The following is a 10,516-nucleotide window of genomic DNA, read 5'->3' on the forward strand; positions in this document are numbered from 1 at the left end:
CTCCTGTTCTCCAGACAAAACTAACCCATTTCCCTCAGCTGCTCCTCATAGGACTTGTTTTCTCCGTATCTTCTCTTTCTGTCTTGTCTTCCGTTTGTTTTGTTTTTGTTTTTGTTTTCTCCTCTCTCTGGTGACAGATATTACTGATTCATAGAAATAATTTCTAGCTTGGATTTTGTGAGGCGTAAAACCAGCTGGGCCAAGTGCATCACCAGCTAGAAGATGGCCATAGAAGCCCATGGGGTTACATCAGAGATAACCATGATCAACAAGACTTTGTTTTTGTAAACATCCCCTCCTCACCAGGGTAACTAACTCCCAGAGGGCTCCGTACAAGTGGGGATTTCTCCGTTCCTCTCCCTGCCTCTCTCTTAGCACTTTGCATGAGCACTGAACAGTTTCAAGGTATGCTGCTGCCTCGTCTGTGAGGGGATCAGAGCTTCCCTTGAATGGGATGGATCCCCAGAGAGAGATGCCCGAGAAAAACAACACGGAGCATCTAATTGGTAAGCCTTACTTTGTGTGTGTGTGTTTTTTCTTAATGATTATAAAAAGGTGCAAAGATAACCAAACAAAAATGGTTCATTTGATCCCAGGCATTCGTCGTGTCTCCCACAAAGGCTGGAGATGAAAATTCAGAATCTGCCACTCTTGAGTGACAAGGCAAATTGCCTCAAACTGCCCTGTCAGCATGTATCAGCGTCTACCTTCCTGCAAGATGACCCCAGGGACTAAAATGGCTGATTCAGCTATTGATACATTTCTGTATGTAGGCATGGGGTGGAAAGGGAAAACTATGAATTAGGGAAGGTTGAATAATTTTTCAGCCCCAAAAGGACACTTGATGTGTTTGGAATTGTGTGATCAACACCTGGTGCTCTCTCCAAGCAAGGGAATTGATACCAAACCACGTTGTTACTGGCAATGTGTGCTGTTCTGCCATTGCATCTGGCCATAAGTGTGAATAGCGTGGTGGAACAAGCATGAGTCTTGGCACGACTGATTTGGGTACTTGTAGAAAGTAGCAGGGTACATAGTACTTACAAGAGGCTGAGTCTACTCTGTCTGTTACTGTAGGAGACTTGAGAGATTTTTGCCTGCAGTTCTTTATATTCTTCACAAAACAACTTGGACATGAGCTTTTCATTTGCTTTTCAAGTTTGACACTCACATCATGATTTTGTGTATCGAGTGCGTTCATGATGTACCACAATGAGTGTATCAAGAAAAAACAAAGTGAATCTTACAAGTTTCCTGGACCTTTCCCACAACTGCTGATTGATGAGCTCTCACACTTTGCAGTGCATTTGCAGCTCTTGTTTTGCCCCGGACTGTAGACTCAAGTGAGGTTTTGTGTTGGTTACAACTATTGTAATCCATACACAGGCATGGCAAAACCAGTTCACTGATATGTTGGGTTGTAACTGTTTCTTACTGTTCACTATTATGGTTTTCCATTTGTCTTGTCGTTGAATGGTTTGAAACTTCAGGGTAATCAGAGAACGTTTGTGGTGTTTTTTGGAGAGCTAGGTCTGTTAGGAAGGCATAATTTCATATCCTGCTTTTCTCATTGGAATCTATGTTTTTAGCTGGTGTTGGGATCTCTAGGACAGTTCTCATGGAGAAGGATTCAGCTGTACTTTGTCAAGATTTTGTTGTGTGCTTTTTGCCCATCGTGGTGATAGACAACATCTTGACCCCTTACCTCTTCTCAGCTGCTCAAATATCAGTCTGTGGAGTGAGGGCATTTGTTCCCAGCCACCCCCCTGTCTGTGGATTGTGTTATTCCCACCAAATATCTTCACAGTGGTCTCAGGTAGAGATGGCAGATGATGCTATGATCCAAAATTGCTTTTGAGGAGGTTCTTCATAACCAGGTTTGGCACTGGAGAAAAAGATCTTAAGACATTTTTCTGTAAGCTAATCATTTAGGTGAAAGAAAGAGAGTGCAAAATGTTGAGTTCTGCTGAAAAAAAGATCCCTTCATGATTAATTTCCCCAAGTTTCAGATTAAGAATGATTAAGAATGCCCATTCCATGACTTTCCTTGATCTCTTTCCAGTGATTAAAAGACACCTGACTGTTGGTACTTCATGTACCTGTTGTAGCCTGACACGCCACTGGTGTAATGTGAAGTACCCTGTGTGGCAAACAAGCAGCAGCGAAAGCATTAGACGTTTTCACACTGAATCTTCAAAGTCCTGTCTTCATACACATGGCCTTAAGGTTTGCATGGTAATTTACTCAGGGGAGCTCCTCAAATCATTCCTACCACTGATTGCAGAATGGCTGATGACACCTCAGGAAGCAACCAGGGATTTCAAATTACTTTTAGCTGGAAAGGGTCAGGAGGAAAGCTGGGCTCCCGGGTCAGCAATTCTGCACCCAGCTCTCAGGGAAGCCTGAAACTTGGCCCTCTTGGATGCAAACGTATTTACGTGTGAGTGACTAAATCTGCAGCAAGGACCTCAGAAGCAGGATGGACAAAACTGCAGCAGCAAAGGGCTTGGTGGTAACGCCCAGGTTGCCAGCAGGCGCAGCCCAGCTGTGCACAGAGGTACCAGAGAGAGGAAGGAGCTCTAGGAGGGTTGGGTTGTGTCGTCTCCTCCCTCTGAGGTTGCCGGGGGTTTTCTGACAAACCTGTCAGTCCCGCTCTGCTGGTCTGTTACCTTGTGCCTTACAGATCAGGTAGCCTCATGCTGTTTCACTGTGGTGACAAGTTTTTTCTCACAAGGTATAAAATGGATTGTTTTATTTTCTATTTATCAGTTTCTATCTCCGTATGAGTTTTATTTGATGTCAGAAATTCCCAGTGCTACCCTATACCTTTGAGGTATAACAACATACCAAAATTATGCTGCATCTGTCTGTCAGCATGGGAGAGGTTGTCTGAAGAGACCTCTGAGCCTTCATCCCTCTCTCCTGCCTCTTCCCCTGCACTGGGAAACACAAGCTGTGGTGTTCAGCTTCCCCTCTGCTGATGCTCATGCCTGTAAAAATCCTCTTCTGGCCCAAACCTGGCAGCCAGGCAGCCTTTGGGGCTAGACCCACCTGCATCCCTGCTGCTTTTGCTTTTCTCTTGACTTTCCCGATCCAAGGCATTTCTGCATTTAGCAAAATTCAGTTGACCTTGCAGCACCCTGTTCTGGTGGTGGTATGTCCCGTTTCACTCCTCGCCCTCTGCCATGTCTCTTTTTTGAGAACTTCAGCAGCTCCAGCTGCTCTTCTCTTCAAAGAGCAGCTGCTCCTTGATCACCTGTTCCTTACAAAGAGCCTTGTGGGCTTTTAATACTTGAAAAACAACTTCGCATCTGCCTTCCCTTCGGGCACTAAAATAATGAAATTATTTTGATTTCATTATAATGAAATAATGAAATTTCATTATAATGAAATTTTGGGATGCGACAAGCTGAATGCAGTGAGAGAACTGCTCAGAATACACGGGCATGCATTTTGACAAGCAGCGATGTTGAAGCTTATGGTCCAGTGGTTGAACTGGTCCACCAATATTTCTCAAAATGTTCATCTAAAGACAGCAGGAGTTCCCCTCATTTTCTTTATTACCTGTTTCACACAAACTAAACCTTTTGCCCCAGCCACGTCACACTAACAGAGATTCATATCCATGGATACTCCACCCAGTGATTTATTTCTCCTTCACAGCCCCCAGCTTTGACAATACCTTTCATTTTTCCCCTTTTCTTGCTGTTGCAAAATGTACTTTCTGAACCTTCTAACCTCTTGGGAGGAAGGGCCATAGGGTTGGATGTTTGGTCAGGCCTTTTATGGCCTTCTGTGAGTGACGAGAGGGAGGAACAGGGAACAAGTCTCTGTGGACTTTGCAGTCCCTCATGGTTGCACTGGGCTAGGTCTACATTCCTTGGATAACTCTCCTTAAAATTTGCATTCCTTGGTCTTTTTTTTTTTTTTTTTAATAGCTGACAGGCGGGAAGGAATTGGTGTCTGTGGCTGGATCCTGGTTTCCCTTTCATTCCTCCTGGTGCTTATTACCTTTCCTGTTTCCATATGGGCATGTATTAAGGTAAGATTCTGGGATTTGAGGCACGTAAAGAACACTCTCTTATCATCACTGTTACTTATGTTTATTGATTTATTAAGACACAGTACTTCACATTCACTTTCTGTAAATTCTAAGAGCTTGTAGTGAAGATGTAGCCTGGGACTGAGATCCCTGTTCTTCCACTGACTTTCTATATCACCACAGTTTACTAATTTAATCTCTTCCATCTCAACTTCCATAATCAGTTAAACTCCCCTGCTTTACAACACTGGGAGAACTTCTGAAGAATTCATATTTGATGCTGCCAGCAATAGTGATTAACATGAGTACATACGAACATGAGTCCCTTCACTGAACAGCTATATAACCTAAACCCACAAAATGCCCCTTCAAGACATGGGCATAATATGATTAATTTAAAGCGATTTTTAGAGGTGAATTACTAGGGTGATTGTCCAGAACACTAGGCCTTGAGTAGTCCTGACACACTAACTAAAGTAGTTATCTGAATTATCTGAGGCGAGACCTACATTGCCTGCAGCTCCTCTGAGTGTAGTACTGACATTGAGAGAGTTGTGGGTAACCTTGTTAGATCAGTGGCAATAACTTCATATTTGACCTGTTTTTCAGCCTGTTTGCAGGGCAGCGTCTGAGTTTTTCTAGCAAAGCATGAGGTGAGGCAAAGATGTAAAATGCCTAGTGATCTGCAGCTTTGTTGGTTCCTATATTATTTGTACTTTTTTCACATTTAGATGCCAAAGATTGAAAAAAACTAGACCAGAGAGCCAGAATAGAATTAGTTATAAAATTCTAAATCTAAAATATTTTCCTAGATTATCAGAGAATATGAACGTGCTGTCGTATTTCGGCTGGGACGTATACTGTCTAAGAAAGCAAAGGGACCAGGTGAGTACATGCAGTTTTATTCTGTTCAGATGCACTGGTTTTGTTTTATTACTATGCCCTCTGTCCACAGAGAGAATTGCAGAGGTCCACGAAACCCCTCTTCATACCGTAGCGGGGGGATGAGATGGTCCTCTCTGCTGCAGGTCCTTTAAGGACACCCCCCTGTCTCAGCACAACATCAAAGGCTGAGGACCTTGATACCAGGTATGGTAGGACAACAAAAGGTTGAGCTCACACTGCAGACACTGGTGTGGGACCAGTGAAGTTTAAATGCAGTTTTCAGGTCTGCCACAGACTTTGAGTGACCGTGGCCACTCTCCCTGTACCTTGTTTCCAACGCTGCTTGTTGCTGCCAGCTCTTTAGCTGTCTTCTGTTCTGAAAATTGTAAATGTGTCAGGGGAGGAACACTGTGCATCTCTACAGAGCTTGTTACAGTCGCCTAGGATCTGGTTACAAATCACTAATACAAACCAAACCAAACCAAACCAAACGACACAAGGTATTTGTATTGGTGCAGTTACTGCCTCTGTGCAATGAAACTGGGCAAACTGGAACTTGAAATAAGAGGAAAACGTTCTTTTCAGGTGCTGTCCTTCCTATTGAATAATAGCCATGTGGTCCAAAGAGCAGCTAGGGCAGGTGCAGAGCTCTTCTGTGTGGCTCTGGTCACCCTAGCAAGGTGCTGAGATTAGAAGAATATCTTTGTCAAGTCTCCTTCTCTAGTGAAGTGAAGGGAGAGTGGGAACTCCATCATAGGATGTGCCTTATCTTGGGACAGCGTTCCTCATGTGGGAGCCTATAGGTGGTGCGGGGATCTGGACCTGGGGATGTCTTCCCTGGGGACACACACACTGCACCATAAATGGCAAAAAAGATTCAAAAATAGGAAACTAAACAAAGGCATGGAAGGAATTTTTTGCCAAAAGTCTCATGGCAGATTTGAGACCAGAACTGCAATCCACCCATACCCAGTCCAGAGCCCTAGGTCATAAAGCTCTAATAAATTAGTGTTATTTGCAGATATCTGCATTTCCCTCAGTTATGTGAAAATACAAAACCTCACTGCTGACACCTCCTGTGGCAAAAAGGACAGCTGTAGTAATGAGGTGGGCTCATTCCTCATCCTGTGGATATTTCTGTCTGTTTGCTTTGTACAGTATACTTGGTTCGAGACTTAGCTTTCAGAAGCTTTTAATCTTATTATTTTTATTTTTCAGGTTTGGTCCTCATACTTCCATGTACAGATACGTTTGTCAAGGTTGATCTCAGAACGGTTACCTGTAACATTCCTCCACAAGAGGTAACTATTCTCTAGCAGCCATCTAAGACATATAAAAGATAGAGCTGTTTCATGGTGCAATCAAAAACAATGCAGGGTTTTTATAGTCTTGCAGCTGTGAGCTACCATACAGAATTTAGTTTATTTGCTGTATCTTCTGACTTCCGAACTGTTTACAAAACCTCTTCTACTTATGAAAACTTGCAGACACATCATTGCAGGTCAAGAAAACTCCTCTTGCTGATGTTCAGAACTGTGAGATAAAAGACAAGGGACTGCAGAGGTAGAACTGCAAATGGGAGATGGAGAGGATAAGAGAGGAGAGGCTAAAAAATTCCCAATTTTATTGTTATTATTCCACACAGGGAAATGAAGCAATAGTCTAGTGTAAGATATCCAGAAATTAATGTTCTAGTAAAATTTGATCTGACATGAAGCTCATCATTCAAAAAAGCCTTCACAGATGTTGTAGTCACTGCTTGAAGGTGCACACACTCTACATGTTTCTGAAAAGGCAAATTATATATGGGGAACAAATTAACAAGAACTAGCAGACCATCATCTACAAAACTCAGATCCAAGCAGGAACGGGGGGTGTATCTTTAGGCATTCTATTGACAAACATTGACTGAAGGATTTAATCTGAAGAATCAGCTGATGAGCGAATCCTGTCCTGATAAAGCTTTGGCTCTGCATGGCACCAGCCTCACTGCAGTGCGACGCTTCTGCTCGTGGAGCTGGCATTGCTGTCCCCTTCCATACGCGAGGAGCAGAGGGGGAAGAGGTGTCCCCAGGACTCCTTTAGCTTCGAGGATTGCCTGTTGTGTTCCCCAGGAGCTGTTTCTCGGACCATTATCTTTGCATAATCACAAAGAGCCTATCCTCAGAGTGCAGGTTGCAGGAGTGCGTGTGGTGGAATGGAAAATGGCTCCCCCAAAATGGGAGGCTGGAAGGAAGATGGTGGCAGCACTTGTGCTGTATAAGCCTTAGCAGCTTTTGGCAAGGCTTCTGCAGTGGTTGGCAAGGCTTCTGTGGAACATTTACTTGCAAACAAAAGATGCTGAGGAGAGAAGAGAGAGTGGAGCATCATCCGTGCTCCACTGAGGCCAACTGCTTGCTGAGGCACAGGGCATTTGTCTGGTAAAAGATTACATGACTCCTCTATGAATACTTAAACATTTTTCAGAGTTTCTTCTCACAATTTCTTGCACTTCACTTTTCATTTTTCTTTTAATTTGCTGGTGTTTCCTACAAATACATTGTTTAAGGGAAGTAGCACAGATCTTCCAAACTGCATGCAATGTGTAAAATCATTAATGGCCCTTTCTACAAGAAAAGAAGAGGGTAACTATCATTTATTATTGCAGAAGAAATTAATCCAAGTTATGAGATTCATTTACTATTGAAGCAGTTGTTTAAAGGCCATGTACAACACTTTGCCCTAGTTTAAACTTTGGTGGCGCTGGATAGCTTGCTTGAAGTAATTTCTGAGGGGAATGACAAACTGAAAGAAATTCTTAGTTGCCTTGCGTTATCAGAGCCTTTTCCTCACTAAGGAGAAAAAAATTATCCCCCTTCCTTGGCAAAGGATGTCTTATTGGATCCTTCTCTAATTCTGTACACTTCTCGAATGCAGATTCTCACGAAAGATGCTGTTACCACCCAAGTCGATGGGGTGGTGTACTACAGGATCCACAGTGCTGTCAGCGCTGTTGCTAACGTCACCGATGTCCACTCAGCCACCTTCCTCTTGGCACAGACAACCCTGAGAAACGTGCTGGGTACACAGAGCTTGGCTCAGCTCCTGGCAGGTCGTGAGGAGATTGCACACAGTATCCAGGTAAATCTGGCTCTCAGAATTCGTTGACAAGCGTGGAGATGTACTCTGGGGAGTACCAAATCAGAAATAATCTCTATTTCTTTTTTCAACATTGATTACAAGTTTTTCCTTTTGTTCAATTATGCATCGCATTCCCCAGAGTCAGAAAAAAGTTATCCTAAAGGTATTTCCACAGGTTCTCACAGAAGAATTATTTCCTATCATAAAGCAAGGAAGATTCTGAAATTATCCAGTTATGAATAAATTGGTCTAGTCTTTGCACAGAGGCTGCTGCAACTGGTGAGAAAGAACTCTGCTGCTTGTGGGAAGCTCTATCTTGAGCAGACCTTTAATTGAGGTTTAATAAAGGCAAGGCTTGTATCATCTTCTGTCATAACAACTAAGAGTCATCTGTTATGGTTTGTTTTGGTTTGGTTTGATTTTAATTTGGCAGCCAAGGAGGAAGGAGAGAAGAAATCCAACACCTGATTTACTCTTTTCAGTCAGAGATGAGGCACAGTCAAATCAAAGAGAGTTGAAACATCTCCAGCCAGGAGAGCAGCTGTGAGCAGAGTAGGGACATAATGGTGACGTGGGTTGCAGTAGTGCCCAGAATGACAGAAGAGTTTGCCAGTGCTGCAGGGCTGTGCTGTGTCTTTCACCCATAATGTGCTTTTAAGTGTGCTTTTATGTGTGCTTTTACAGCATTGTGCTGTTTTAGGAAGTTGCTGTAGTATTACTTTGTACAAGGGAGAAGTTTGATAAGTGCCCACCTAAAGAAAGGATGGGGATCATAATTTAGGAGGCAGTAGAAAAGTCACACAGGAGACACTGGTGTTGACTGGTGAGAGTTCCATAAGGTTGTTGTACCCGCTGTACAGACACCACGTTGGATGTTTTTGCCCTGGAGGGCTCCATGTTCTGCTGTGCAGGTTGGCACGCTGCCTTTCCTTCTGTCCAAGCAGCAGAGTTCATCACCTGGCTTTCTCTCTGCCAGCACTGTGCTCCTGGTGGTGGGTCATGTCTTTGTCCCCAAGGCTATCCTCGACAGTGCCACGGAGCAGTGGGGGATCAAAGTGGCCCGAGTGGAGATCAAAGATGTCAGGATTCCTGTGGCCATGCAGAGGGCAATGGCAGCCGAAGCAGAGGCTGCTCGAGAGGCAAGAGCTAAGGTGAGACCCACAGCAATGTCTACCCCCATGCTCTCATATCCTTGTCTCAGGCATCCAAGCGCCTGTTTGTTTTCTCCTCATTGTAAAGGCGGATTTTCCCGCTATGGGCAGCATCACGGTGCCATTTCCATTTCTCTTACTTTGCAGGTTGTGGCAGCGGAGGGAGAAATGAATGCTTCTAAAGCCCTCAAGCAGGCCTCCATGGTGCTGGCTGAGTCTCCAGCAGGTCTTCAGCTGCGCTACCTACAAACATTAACAACCTTGGCAACAGAGAATAATTCCACCATTGTCTTTCCCCTCCCTATAGATATGCTCGAGAGTTTGGGGCAGAAAAACAGAGGGGGATAGAGATTGTTCAGTTCTAGTTCCTTGGGCAGAGAGATTTAAAGGAAGCAAGAAGTTCCACATTACCAGCATTAAGACTGAAGCATGTTTATGTCCTCTGTACCAAAAATAAGAGTAAAAATAGTTTAGTAATCACACATAGCTCCCACATTAGGAGACTGCATTTGCAAAGTTCAGGCACTAAGCAGTTTTAGCTTAGACTCATTTTCAAGCAAAATGGAATATGTAAAATGTAATAAAATATGTAAAATGCATGTTAGACCTAACATGAAATTTTAGCGATGCTTTCGCCACATTTTACAGAGTCTTGAGTGTATAAATTATTTGGTGATTTGTCTGTTAAGCAAGAACCTCAGCTCTTGATGTACTTCACACAGCAAAGGGGTCAGATACTGGTATTTAACTCCTGTGGAGTAGAAAGAAGGATTTGGCCTTCTAACCTTAGAGGCATTCTTTCATAACTATTAGCAGAATTACTGGATTGGTATGTCAGTGGAACAGCCTACTATTTATCATATATGAGTAGAAATTAGCACTTGCTTTACTGACTTCAGCTGGATTTTGCCAGATCACTGGCATTTCTATAAGCTCTGTAATAAAAGGAAGATAACATATGTCCAGGCGTTACAGTCAGATTTCCTAAATCTGAAAGCTGGGGCAAACTCCGAGGAAAACATCTTGTCCTATGTAAATTTAAGTGTCTGTCTTGCACCTTCAGGAGGTTTCTTATCCTCCTTTGCAAATGTCATGAAGCAGTGGTGCAGGTTTTCATTAAACGAGCCTTCCCCACCCTCCATCCGTGCAGTGCCTGGCAGCTGAGTGGGGGACATTACTGAAATCTGAGTTCAGCTGTGGTTATACTTGAGTTTACAGCCTTCAAAAATAGCTGGGCAGTTCACAGTGCTGTCACACAGTGATGAGCTGTCTGCTGTGAATCTGAAGGCACTCGTGGTGTACCTGGTCTGGCGGGGGC

At 43.6% G+C, this 10,516-nt stretch overlaps 1 protein-coding gene across 2 annotated transcripts; it reads left to right on the forward strand.

Annotated features, from left to right (window-relative positions):
- Positions 1–454: 454 nt before the first annotated feature.
- Positions 455–9,546, forward strand: STOML3 (stomatin like 3). 2 transcript variants are annotated; one of them, XM_065653284.1, is made up of 7 exons: positions 455–506; positions 3,939–4,042; positions 4,855–4,927; positions 6,146–6,228; positions 7,844–8,047; positions 9,064–9,198; positions 9,346–9,546. In XM_065653284.1, exons 1-7 carry the CDS (start codon positions 455–457, stop codon positions 9,544–9,546), a joined length of 852 nt encoding a protein of 283 aa, XP_065509356.1. The 2 variants fall into 2 exon arrangements, with proteins under 2 accessions (XP_065509356.1, XP_065509351.1); XM_065653279.1 differs by having other exon boundaries at positions 9,064–9,546.
- Positions 9,547–10,516: the final 970 nt, after the last annotated feature.

This window comes from Caloenas nicobarica, chromosome 1 (genome assembly GCF_036013445.1).
Source record: "Caloenas nicobarica isolate bCalNic1 chromosome 1, bCalNic1.hap1, whole genome shotgun sequence".
Classification (NCBI taxonomy): Eukaryota; Metazoa; Chordata; class Aves; order Columbiformes; family Columbidae; genus Caloenas; species Caloenas nicobarica.